The sequence below is a fragment of the Ananas comosus genome, linkage group 19 (assembly GCF_001540865.1).
Source record: "Ananas comosus cultivar F153 linkage group 19, ASM154086v1, whole genome shotgun sequence".
Lineage (NCBI taxonomy): Eukaryota > Viridiplantae > Streptophyta > Magnoliopsida > Poales > Bromeliaceae > Ananas > Ananas comosus.
The window spans coordinates 6699068-6712732 of NC_033639.1; the positions used below are offsets into that span (position 1 = coordinate 6699068).

The window sequence follows — 13665 nt, forward strand, 5'->3', positions numbered from 1 at the left end:
ATAATTTGATACTTTTAAAAGTATAGGAGCTCAATTCATCTTTACAGTATTATTATACTAACGGATGGCAATAACAATTTTTTTTTAACTTTTGTCAAATTTGATTTTCTATTGAAACTAGAACTACGTCGATTAGGAATGCCAATGAGTACGAATACCTGACATTTTACTTAACTTTGAATCTGGATTGATGCTAAACAGGTTTGATATTGGTTACGGCAATAAAAAATAAAAACTTGCCAAATTCATTATCTGTATCCCATTTGAACTCAAATCCAAAGTCGAATTCGAACCCAAACTGAACCCAAAATAATTATACATATATATATATATAGGACCTCCCTCTCACGTGGTCCACGAGGCCGAAATGGCCTCGTGGACCCCGAGAAAAACCCCCATATCAGCCCCGCTGTTTTTCGGCTCCTCACAGACCCGCGCCGCGCCGCGCACCTAGCGCCACGCCGTGCGCCCGCGCACCTGCCACGGCGCGCCCCACGCTGGCGCCCGCCCGCGCCCCGCGTCGGCTCGCGTCCATGCCAGCGACGAAGCCGCCCTCGCGGCAGCGCCTGTCCCGCTCCACGCCCGCGCCCCGCGTCGGCTCGCGTCCACGCCAGCGCCGGAGCCGCCCCCGCGCCAGCACCTGCCCCGCGCCCGCTACCGCTCGCGGCTCCACGCGCCAGCGCACGCGGCCTGTGCCCTCGCCCGCGCCTCGCCAGCCCCCGCGCCAGCACGCGCCTCGCGGCACGCCCGCGCCCCGCGCCACGCCCGCTCCTGCTCCCGCTCCGGCCCACCCGCGCCGCGCCCCGGCCGCCTGCGGCCCGCGCCAGTTATTGAGGAATAATATATAGTTACTAGTTAAGGGACCCGCGCGATGCTGTAGTTATTTTAAAATTTAATTTTGAAAATTAGTTAAAAAAATTAATTTTAGAATTTAAATGGTGCAATAAGTACATCAAAAAATTTTAGTACGCATAGTAGTCACCCATTAGTTAGTGAAATAATTTTAGTAGGTATCGTAGTCCGCTAGTAGTTAGTGAATGAGAAGAGAAATCATTATTTGTGATTCTTGCAATTAATTTTCGTCAAATATAAAATTAACTTAAGCTGTATCATTTTTTTTTATTTTTTAATATACAATTTATATGTGAATGCTCAATATTATAAAAATAATATTTATATCCAATATCAGTAGTCTAAATTATTTAACATTTATTTATATATTTTATATTTTATAAAAATAAATAGTAAATTATATAATAATATATCTATATACAAATAAAATACTATATATAATAAATAAATATTATTTATAAAATAAAATTATATATATAATAAATATATATATATATATATATATATATTTATAAATAAAATTATATATATATATATATAGAGAGAGAGAGAGAGAGAGAGAATGAGAGGGAGGTCCACCGTGGACCTCCCTCTCATGTGGTCCACGAGGCCACTTCGGCCTCGTGGACCCCGTGAACACCACCACTATAAGCACTGATTTTTTTGGGCTCCGCGCAGAGTCCGCGCCGCGCCGCACCGCGTCTGCGCCCCGAGCCCGCGCCCGAGCCCGCGCCCCGCCCCCGCGCCCTCTCCCGCGGCGCCAGCGCCGGAGCCCGCCCCCGGGCCGGCGCCGGCCCCCGCACCAGCGCCCGCCCTTGCCTCGCGGCGCCAGCGCCGGAGCCCGCCCCCGAGTCGGCGCCCACGCCCGTGCCCGCGCCAGCGCCCGCCCTGCGCCGCGCCCGCTCCCGCTCGTGGCTCTGCACGCGGCCGCCCGCGCCCCGCGCCGCAGCCTCCTCGCGACACGTGTGCAGTTATCGAGGAATAATATATAGTTATAGATTATAGATTATAGATTATAGATTATAGATTATAGATGGCAGGCATAGGCTTCTTCAGCCACTGATGAAATCCTTCGTCTTATCAAACAATAGCTGGCTTTAATTAGGATCAAATATAGAGATGGCTTCAGGTACGATTTTTGAAATGTTAATCCTGTTTTCTGAAAAACAGAGCAACGTTGTTTTCGATCCAACATGGCTCTGATACCACGTTATCCCAAAGATCAATCTCTTATTTATCTCAACATTAANAATCCTGTTTTCTAAAAAACAGAGCAACGTTGTTTTCGATCCAACATGGCTCTGATACCACGTTATCCCAAAGATCAATCTCTTATTTATCTCAACATTAAAAGAGAGAGAGAGAGAGACAAAGAGAGGATTTGTGTTCTTTGTTTAGTTACCTCTTGGAGAGCCTTGCTTTGAAGGTGCGGCGATAGGTAGGGTTCCAGCGCACGGCCTGTTTGAGCACCCAATAGAGGCCGAACCAGAGCTCGGCCCCAAAGAGTCCAATCCATGCCCACCACCTCCCCTGGCCCTGCTCCTGCTCCTCCTCTGCATTTGGGATATGCAGAGCTCTGTACGCCCAAATCCCACAAATCCCCACGAACACAGAGAGAGCATGTAACTTGTACCAAATCCTTCCGATGCCCTCAGCAACTTCGGTCTCAAATAGAGGACTCCCATCTTCTTCTCCTTCAACCATCTCTCTCTCTCTCTCTCTCTCTCTCTCTCTGATGAGTGTGGGGTTGATGGCTTGATGCTAATAAGGGAAAGAGAGCTCTCTCTGATGTGTGGGTTGGTGGTAAAAGAGAGAGAGAGAGAGAGAGAGAGGGAGAGAGAGAGGATAATGTCATGATCTCTTTCTGCTGGTCAACTGTTGCCGCTATTACTGACTTTATCTTCTAAACTCTGACTTTCGGGTGCGTTTGGTTCCGCCCAAAATAAATTAAAAAATTATTTTTAATATAAAAAATATTTTTTATTTATTTGGCTTAACGTAAAAAATTTATAAAAATAATTTTACGGATTAGAAAAAAAAATTGAAGTTTTCGTTTTTACTGTTTTTCGAGGAAAAATGAAACTCAATAATTTTTTTTTTTCGCCAAATTAAATAAATGTAATTTTTTTTCTTTCAACCAAATAAATTTTGATGAAAATTTTCTCATACAAACTAAACACTAGAAAATATAAATTTCTTTTTTACTGAATTTTTTTTTTATAAAAAATTATTTTTGATGATTTTATGTTTAACCAAACAAAAGAGAAACGCTATATGTAGTATGTACGACTACATATGGTTATTGGAGCACTATTGCTACAGAACATTTTTTTTTCGTAAAATTGAGAGAAATGTAACAAGTTAATTGAAATTCAAAATTCATACTTTGAATTCAAATTTTTAATGAAATTCAGATTAGGGTCCTGACTTCAAATTTAAATTAAATCAAATTTTACTTTTAAATTCAAATTATATATTTAAATTCAGATTATAAAGTCTATTTCAAATTTAAATTCAAAGTTTGAATTCAAATAACATATTCAAATCCAGATTTTAGATTTCAAATAAAAAATTTAAAATTTGAATTCAGACTCAGATTTTGAATTTAAAATTGAAATTTAGATTTTGTATTCAATTTGCATTCCTTTGTTGTTATTAGACAACATTTTAAAATTTCTTCATGCATCTTAGTTTTTTTGTTTATTATTACTATAAAAAATTTTAAAAAAATTCTACACTTTTTAAAAATTCTTCTAACAATTTGAAAAAAACTTTCCTTGTGCATTAGTTGTTTCAATCATTCTCCATTCTTTACGATTTGGTTCAATTTACATTCCATGCTCTATCATTGAGTTAAATACGGTTAATTCTAGGGCGTGTTTGATTCGCTTCTTTTTTACCTTAAAATCGGAATCGAAATGTGCGAATCCGTTTGTTGGTGTTTGGTATATGGGAGTTCCATTCCGATTCCGATTTCCGAGTGGAATGGGAATCCTCCAATCACCTATTTTTTCAATCCGGCCTAGGAGGCCGGATTGAAAGTTGAATCCGGACGTAATGAATATTTATTTGGATTAAATTTATTTTTTCAACTTTTTAATTAAAATATGAGTTTAAATTTAGAAATTAAATATATAATTATAAATTTTAATTTGAACTTGAATTAAAAATTAAAATTTAATCAAGTATTTCAAATCTAACTTATGAATTTGAATTTAAATTAAATTTTAATTTATATAAAGTTTTATTCAAATTTTATTTAAAACTTAAATTAAATTTATGGATTCAAATTTAAATTTAAATTTAAATTTTAAGTTGGAACTTGAATAAATCAAAATTTAGTTTTATATTTTGAATTATCCCCTCAACTTCAAAGTTTAATTTTTTAAAAAAAAAAGATTTAAAATTTTGACATTATTTCAAAATTTTGACGTAAAATTTTAATATTTAATTTTCAATTTGAATTTAAATTAATATATTATAAAGATAAAGTTAGCATATTAATTTGATTACGTTTTTTATATCTACCTGAACCAAACACCAACAATGGAAATGATTTATTCCGATTCCGATTCAGGTGATGAACCAAACAGAATTAGGTAACGAGTCATTCCGATTCCAATTCCAGCTTATTTCGATTCTGATTCTTATTCCGATTCCGACTTCGAACCAAACACACCCCTAATGTAAGCAATTATATAAGTTGAATAAATAATTGCTCAAGTGGCTTCTAAATAATCAGCCTAATATCAAGTGCTCAATTTACACAAATTCGACAACCATCATTCATTCCTACTTGTGTTAGGAGTACCGACATATCCCGATTTCACTGCAAGTAGCAGAGAAAATTGCTTCGCTTCGACGCCTTTTGGAATCCAATAATAATATTCCTATAGTGTGGTCTTCTAGATATACTTCATTTTCACGAAGTGTTGGTAAACTAGCTAAATGGGACCTTATTTCGCGGGTAGTTTCTAGTTGGTCTTCTTTCGAAGAGTTTGAGGAGTCTGTGACTGTTTGTCCTATGAAATAAATATCTTGTGGTGTTCTTTTCAAAATAAATAAATAAATCAATAAATAAATTTTTCGATAAACAATTTTGATAACTTTAGTACAGAAAAAAAAAATCTATTTTACTTAAATTTGAGATATATTATATAACTTGTAACTAAGTTATTCAAATATCGAACCAGCGTGATATTTCAACAATTTGGATTTAGATAATCGTCTAAATTTTCTGAGCTGTGTGAAATATTATATAACGAGAGATATAATGAAGTAATTAAAAGCTTACACTTCCCAAACAAGGCGTCCCTATACCAATGCCACTCTGTGAATCGACTTTGGGAAGAGAGTAGCCTTAAAGGCGGTCTTAAAGGCGGTGCCCTAGGGGCCGCGAACTTGCTACAATTGCGTCTACGTAGTGGTCAATCTGGTTGGAGAGGAACATAAGAATTTTTGAAAACAAGAAACTCCCCTTGAACCAGCTGGTTGCTAACATCCGTTCCTTAAGAGACCTTTGGGCCTCGCACTGCTTGCATTAGCGATCTTATCAGTTGGTTTTTTATATGTGTGTACTCTGTACGACACTGGTTGTGTCACGCTACTCACAGGTTAATTGTATCTGAGCTACATAACTTCTTCTTTTTTCTTTTTCTTTTTTTTTTTCCCTCCTCTGAGGCCTAGTTGTCTCAACCTTGTTGCTAAGTTCAATCTCTTAATGAATGAAGCGGTAGCATGCTACCTTCCTCTCAAAAAAAAAAAAAAAAAAAAAAAAAAGCTTACACTTTTGTCTGCATCCGTGCCTCCTTGCTATAATGTACCTGGATTTTGGTTAAATTGATAAAGTACAGTTGAATCATTCTAGACATGATTAAAATAGATTTTGAGAGGTTTAGAATAAGTTTGGATCGAATTAAAATTAATTTTGGATCGAAATAGTGCTTCAAAACTGAAAATTTTGAGTTCTAGACCAATTCAGACGCCCAGAACCTCGAATAGCACTTGGAAGCACCTGGAAATTTCGGACGCTTATCCAGAGAGTTGGATTTGCAGGAGTCTGAGATTCAGACGTCCAAAATACCTTGTAGGGCCCCGAATGTTAATTCGGATCCTACATGCAGCGCCCGAATAACTTCAGGACTCCCAACTTGAGAGTAGGCGTTACTAGACAGGAGCTTCAGGCGCTGCAATTCCCCTGTGGGTGCCCGAAACAACTTTCAGGCGGTCCACTGAGGGCGCCCAATACCACATTCGAACGCTCAACTGGAGAACACCCCTTGTGCGGAGGAATAAACACTTGGACGCCATGCACCATATTTGGGCAGTCAACTCGAGAACACCCTTAGTGCGGTGGAATAAACATTCGAACGATTTCCATTTTGAGTGCTCGAATTGTGAAGCGGGTTATAGAGCAAGCATTCAATATTTTGAACTGAGCACAGCTGTGTAAAATGGGCATTGTATACCTTCTATCATATGCCTGAGATGTGCTTTCCTTATGGGATTTCGAGTCTCAAGTCATTAGTATGATGACACTAGATCAAGCATATAAGTGAATGTTGAGGAACAATTTCACTAAACGTGACCAATTATGAATAATTACATGGATGTTGATCTACTCAATCGTCAATGAATTGTTCATTCACTCGTTAGTGAATTGTTCCATACTGTAGTGGTATGAGTGATCTTTTGACCTAAGGTACCACGGTTATCTTGTATATCGATACTGTAGTTTGACCGTTCCACCTATAACCTTGAGTTGGCTGTTGTGATTTTTTTTCTCTAAAGTTATGGTGGCACTATGTATATGATGAGCATTACAAGATGTACAAAGACCACAAGAGTCTAAAAAACCTATCAACTCATAAGGAATTGAATCTGAGGCATTATTGGTGGTTGGAATTGTCAAAAGACTACAAAGTCTTAATCTCATACCACCAAGAAAAAGTAAATATAGTGGTGGACGCTTTAAGCCCAAAGTCCTTGAAAAATCTCACGAAGTTGATCATTAGCCAAGCGTCGCTACAAAAAGAAATACGACATTTTGATTTGGAGGCTGTTGCAATCGGTACCTCAGTAAAACTCATGACTCTTAGAATGCAATGAATCTTGTTGGAAAAAATCAAGAGAAACAAATCTTAGATGAAAAGCTACAAAAGGTATGATTTGATATCGAGGGCGGGAGCACGGAGGATTTTAGCTTGGACTCCGAGGGGTTCTCTGGTTTCAAGGTCAATTGTGTGTGTCTTAGTGACTCAGAGATTCGAAAAAAAATCTAAAAGAAGCACAATGGTCCCTGTATACCATACACCCGGACGCACCAAAATGCACAAAAATTTAAAGACACATTTCTGGTGGCTTGATATAAAAGGTGACGTTGGACGCTTCGTGGATCAATACCTAGTATGCCAATAAGTCAAGACGAGACATCGACTTCGGCTGGCAAATTGCAAAGTCTACATGTATCCATTTGGAAGTAGGAGAACATCTCTATGGACTTCATCATTGGCTTGCCCCAGCCGCAAATGAGCCACGATGCGATTTGGCTGATTATAGATCGGTTAACGAAATCGACTTATTTTCTACCTATCCACACCACTTGGTCACAAGATAAATTGGTATGGATCTACATTGATGAAGTTATACACTCCATGGTGTGCTAGTATCTATCGTTTTGGATTGGGATCCCCGATTTGTTTCGTAGTTTTGGAGAAGTCTCCACGAGGCTCTTGGGAGGCGTCTAGATTTTAACACGGCATATCATCCTCAAAACGACGGGCAAGTAGAGAGGACTAATTAAATCCTTGAGGAGATGCTACAAGTATACATCCTAGGTTTATGAGATCGGTTGGCAACAATATTTGCCAATGGCGGAGTTTGCCTAGAACAACAGCATACAAGCAAGTATTGGAATGACACCCTATGAAGTATTGTATGATAGAAAGTGTTGATCTCCACTGTGTTGGAGTCAGATCGATGATAGATCTACTTTGGATCTAGACATAGTACAAGAGGTCAAGGAAAAAGTTAGAATTATGCATTAAAGACAATTGACAGTGCAAAGTCGACAAAAGAGCCAATACAACAAATGACAACGCGATTTGAAGTTTAACGTCGGAGATCCAGTGTAACATACCAGATTTTGGTATAAAAATAAAAATAAATAAAAATAGTGTGAGGAACTATTTTTATTGGATTTGTAGAAGTAAAACATAAGTCAGAAGTGACTTGTGCTGAAATCGGAATGAAAACAGAAGATTTAGAATTTTCTGTTGGAAACGGGACAGATAAATTAGCAGAAAATGCACAGTCTCAGAAAATTATGAAAATTGGCGGGGATGTCAGTAATATTTTAATGAGGCTAGATTTAAAGTTTCATATTTTTCTGACATCCGTAGAGTGAGAAATAAAATCCGAAGGCTATCTGATAAAGATTGCAGTTCGGCACAATTTTCGGTGACCAAACGGGGTCGAAACCGAAAACTTAAGATATATTCTTGTTCAGTACGTTAAATCGAACATAACTGTCAAATTTGAGTTAAAACGGACATCCAGAAGGGCTCCGACGAAAAATAAACTGCCCGAAGTGAATAGTGCATAGTTGAGGGGCAAAATGGTAAAAAGGGATTAAATCCCTTTTCCTCCTTCCTTCTTCAACCGGGAGGGCTGCCCCCAACCCACACACACACGCACGCACACAACACACACGCATGGAAGGAAAGAGGAGAAGCCTCTTTCTCTCTCTAAATCTCTCCCAAAAAGGATGGATTTGGTGGAGATAGTGAAGCTTGGAGGTGGATCGCCTTCGTCTTCTTTCATCTTTCTCCATGGTTTGGAGCTCAGTTTTGAGGTGAGCTTCTTGAGCCCTGTAATGGTAGATCTTTAATGCTTTTGGTTTAAATACCTTATAACATGAATTTAGAGGGAGTTCTAGCATGCATCTAGATGATTAATGCTTGAATCATGGATCAATTAGTGATTTCTTGATAGTTGTAACCTAGGCTCCAAATGCAAACTTTCAAAATATGAGGATTTGATCTCATTTGACCCTTCGTAAACCTAATTGCCTAGGTAACGAAACGCGTGCGGAAGATGGTCGGCAATCCGACAGCCGTACAAAGTATTAAAAAGAATGGACGTTTAGACTCGGGTCCGCCGGGAGAGGGCCGAGCCGGGCGACGTCGTAAAATCATGAAAATGGATTTGAGGCATCGTGGCGATAACCGAAGACCTATAATTTTCGGGGCTGCGAAGCGGAGCACGGTTGAGGCGCAGTTGCGACATCGGGCCGTGCCGATACGGGTGCCGGGCGGGCGGCCGATTGCCAAGTGCGACAAGCAATCGGAACGCGAGTTAAGGTGGGTTGTGCTTACCGAAGCGATAGGTCGCCTTTATGTCTAAGCAAATTAAGAATCCATGTTGATGCATATATGAGTAATGAAGTTAAAAAATGATGCATGTCAATGTAATGCCAAGGTAAGGAAATGCGTAATGGATAGATGCAAGTTAACATAATGCTAGATAAATGTATGATTAATTGTTACATGAATGCATAAAAATAATGTAGGGGTGCGTTTGGTTCGCATTATGAAAGATTATTAGGAATGAAAAGATGTCAGAATCTACATTCATTCCTATTTGCTTTTGCTGAAGGCAAGGCGGAGTGTGGAATTCCTGTGTTTGGTTCGCACGGTAATATTATTTAGCCATGTTATTTAATATTACAAAAAATATACAATTAATTTATTTATTTTTTAATTAATTTTAGATAATGCTACTAAAAGTTTCAACATCTTTTTAGAAAAAAGAGGGAGAGAGCATAATTTAGAGAGAGAGAGAGAACATAATTAAAAAAATAGAAAAAGATATAGAGTCGAAATTAGAGGGCGTAAGAGAGTTGAGATTTTAGAAAGAGAGAGAAAAAGCTTAGTTTAGAGAGAGAAAAAAAAGTTAAATTTTAGAGAGAAAGATAAGTTTAGAGAAAGATATGATGTTAGAGTGTAAAGAAAAATAATATCAATTAGCCGACGGGTAGGGAGAAAGAAAGAGATTAGATATATTATAATTATCCAAATCCATTAATATGAGGATACCCATCCTCCCTTAAGGGAATGAGATTAGTACTTTGGGGTGAATCTTATTCCCAAGTGAATCCAATATTACCAACTAGATTACTTAGTGCGTTTAGCCAAACACCGTCATATTTTTTTATTCCTATTGGATTACTAGGAATCTTTAAAAGATAGCGCGAACCAAACGCACTCTTATAGTAATGTGTTAGAGGTAATATGCATGTTGATAAATTATGGAACATGTTGGATGGCATATGAATGGTTGGCATATATATGTAGACATATTGTGGAATATGATGAATGAGTGCATGTTGATTTATTGTAGAATATACTAGATCAATGTATATTGACATATTGTGGATTATGTTAAATGACACATGCATATTGAACCTGAGTCGATAAACTCTACGTGAATTAGAGAACTCGACATTGAAAAACAACGACATATGAACTATGATATGTGACGTGGACAATCTATATATATTAGATCGAGTGGCATATGATTAGTATAGTGGAAACACTTATGGTATGTTGAACACTTAGAAAATAAGTGTGGCATGAGTCCAAGAATATAGTAGTGTATATGACACAAGTGATAGTAAAGAATGCAAAGAAAAGAATGATGGAAATATTATGACATTTCAACCCTAGAGTTAGAGTCATTTGAGCATAGTCTTCCTAAAGTTAAGGAATGGATTGAACTTGACATCCTCAAGATTTTGGATTTGATCATTGATCATACTCACCTTTAGTCCTTGCTCGAGGTTGTGGTAGCTCCCCCTCGGGCGATGTGCTCCGGAGTCGACATCACTGGGTTGTAGCGGGTATCTCCCCAGAGGACGGTCCCACCGGGTTGTAGCGGGTATCTCCCCGGTTAATGGGATTTTGGGTTGGTGAGTTTGTTGAGGGCGAAACCTTTGGGTTAGCCAAGTGATTGGGTAATAAACTTATGAGCTATAATAATATCCTAGTTGAGTGGACTTAAGGCTGAGGTGCAAGTGAGACGTCCTTCGCCTCGAGCCTGCCTTTGCGCGGTACTCCGCGAATGATTGACTCAAGACCGAGTCGGGTGGATAGTTGATAAAGGTAAATGAGACCTTATGATTAAAATGGTAAATGACAGAAAACCTTAAATGTCAATTGGATGAAAGTAGTAATCGATTGAATTACTAGTTGATTGTATAGTCGCATCATTGCATGATCTTCATATTGCATTCGTGAGGCAATGCATGGTTTTATTCGTTGCATAATCAAGATATATATCTATCTGTTTATTGAACTAACTTGCAGTTGCCTCCCTTGGACCTATTGGTCGAGCTTTTCCCTTGGGTGGCCGTACCCACTGGGAACCATGGAGTTGGTTCTCACCCCACGTGGTTTTGGGGTGTTACAGGTTCACACGTGAGCGGCGCGGCGGCGCGAGGCGAGGGCGTAGCATCATAGTTAGCGCCCTACCACCGAGACCAGAGATAGCGGTACCCTGAGTCGGCTTGCTTAGGATTGTAGAAAATGAAAAGAATCAAGTTGTAATAATCATGTTAAATCGGATTGTATTTGGAAGTTGAATGTAATAAGTATTTGGGATGTAAAATGTATGAATGTGAATGCTTGTAATAACAAGATTATGTTTTTGATACTTCCTTATGCAATCTTTGATTGAAATGTATTCCTGGTTGGAACTTTGTACATTGTATTGATTGCGACGCCTTGAATGCACAGGGGAGACTCTGTCCGCGGTACCGGAGAAACCCTGTCCGTTCGGCGGTCTGTTACGGCGCCGCAACCCGGCCAAATAGGCGGGCGGTCGCGGGGCGTGACATCCAGTGCTCTTGCAAGTATCTCCTATAAGGGTGTGAACTGATTTAGAATGTGGCGAAAGCTAAGTCCTTGTTATTTTACACCCACTTTAGGATGTACCACGAGAATTGCTCTTTATAAAATCTCAAAGGGGTTTTTGAAATTCTAAATCTAACGGTGTAAGATGTACACCTCTAGATGGTGTGGAAATATTGTATTTCCCTCTCTTTTGTCAAATCTTGCTTAATGACACAACAACAATTTGTTTCAAATTTATGATTTTCATTTCAAACTATTTACTTTTAAATAAAAAATATTATAATTAAGTAAAATTTATATAAAATTTTAGGGTAAACTTCAAATTGCCCTTATGTGCATAGCTTATCTTCACATTGCCATCTCGTAGTTCAAAGAGTTTCACTTTACCCTCTTATGGTTTACCTTATTTTCATTTAGCCACAATGTGGTTTTAAAAGTTTCTCACTTCCCCAACATACATTCGGATACTCTTGCTGGTCGGTCGCGCACGATTGAGGCCTTTCTTCCTTACAGGGCCCCTTCAGCCGGTCTACTCTTTTTATCAGGGTGCATCGCAATGGTGGAGTCAATGGGCCCGCAGCCTGAAAATGTCTTTGAATTTCTGTCCCAGGGGCTCGTAGGAAGGTTTGGGGGTTCCAGCCTTAGTTACAAAGTGGCCAACTTTCGTCCTCCATCGATGGCCATCTTTTTTTCCCAACTGGGTATCAAGGGAGTCGACCATAGATCGTAGCCCTCAAGTTTTGGATTACTCCATTCGTTTCTATAATTGGAGAGATGAGAGTGAAGAAGAGAGAGGCCATCTTTAGTATAAGGCTTGGATCCGGCTTCAACTTTGGCCAATTTGATGTTGGAACGAAGAAGATGTTAAGGCTGTAGTCAGTAGTTTTGGCTCTCTGGTCGAAGTAGACAACCTTACTGAAAGGCAATTGGACGTCTCGTTCTTCAGGGCCAAAATATGTTGCCAGAATGTTTGCAAAATCCCTGAAACATTGGCCCTTATGGTGGAAGATAGGAGGTTCTCAATCCCCATTGAAGTTGAATCCTAGGAGGATGCCAATCCCATCTTGCTTGGATAAGATCTGGATGAACATCTGGACCTAACCACCATAGAGGCTCAAGAAAATTTTATCAAGAGTTCGGGCTTTTCCTTGGTGCCATTTGTTACTGGAGACATTGTTAACGCTCATCTTGCTAGAAGGTCCGGTCTTTGGCAAAGTAAGTATGCTAGAGTGCGACAACAGTGACAGTGAGTTTTTGAATCGGTCCGGCACTGGCGGGAATGGAGACTGATAATGAGATCACCTTCATTTCAAATTTGAGTGCAAATTTGAATCCGGGTTACATGGCTCAGCATACTTGGGGAAGATCTTACCTCTGTTGCCGATGTTAGTGATAATCAAGGTCTTCGAGTTCCCCCTTAGACTAATCAAGTGATTCCCACTCCCCACTTGCCCCGGTGGTTTTTCCTGATCTGGGTCCCATTTGTGGCCCAGTGGACCAGGCGCTTTTGGTAGGTAATGCGGTCCTGACTCCTAAGTGCATTGGACCAGATCACTCTTGGGCCCCTACTGACAACTATTTCACTCTTAATGGGCCTACTTCCTATATAAGCTCCCATAAGCTGGTCCTCTTAGCGTATGGGCCTACTAAAAGCAGATTTTTTTTTTAATGTTGGACTCTCCTTCCCCTCTACATTCAAAATCTTTCTGCATAGATCGCGCGGCCTAATCCAAGCCTTATTCGTATTGGAGAAGCTTGTGACTCGCTAACAAATACAAGGGTTTGAAAAAATCCACCCTACAAAAGGCCCAAGAGCTAATGTGCAAAATACTAAAGTTAGCAAAATATCTTTCCAAGACTTCCAGACCCTCTTCTTCTACGATAGATTCTTCCATCAAGGAAA

The 13665-nt window shown here is 39.4% G+C and overlaps 1 protein-coding gene across 1 annotated transcript; it reads right to left on the reverse strand.

Annotated features, from left to right (window-relative positions):
• LOC109725068 (cellulose synthase-like protein E2) lies at positions 825-2725 on the reverse strand. The gene is made up of 2 exons (XM_020254126.1): positions 2255-2725; positions 825-874 (listed from the first exon to the last, which is right to left on the reverse strand). The coding sequence occupies exons 1-2, from the start codon at positions 2554-2556 to the stop codon at positions 856-858; spliced, it is 321 nt and encodes a 106-aa protein (XP_020109715.1). The 5' UTR covers positions 2557-2725; the 3' UTR covers positions 825-855.

What these genes read in the sequence shown, in the direction of transcription:
- LOC109725068 (XM_020254126.1), bottom strand. Translation starts at nt 2,556, where the DNA reads ATGGTTGAAGGAGAAGAAGATGGGAGTCCTCTATTTGAGACCGAAGTT.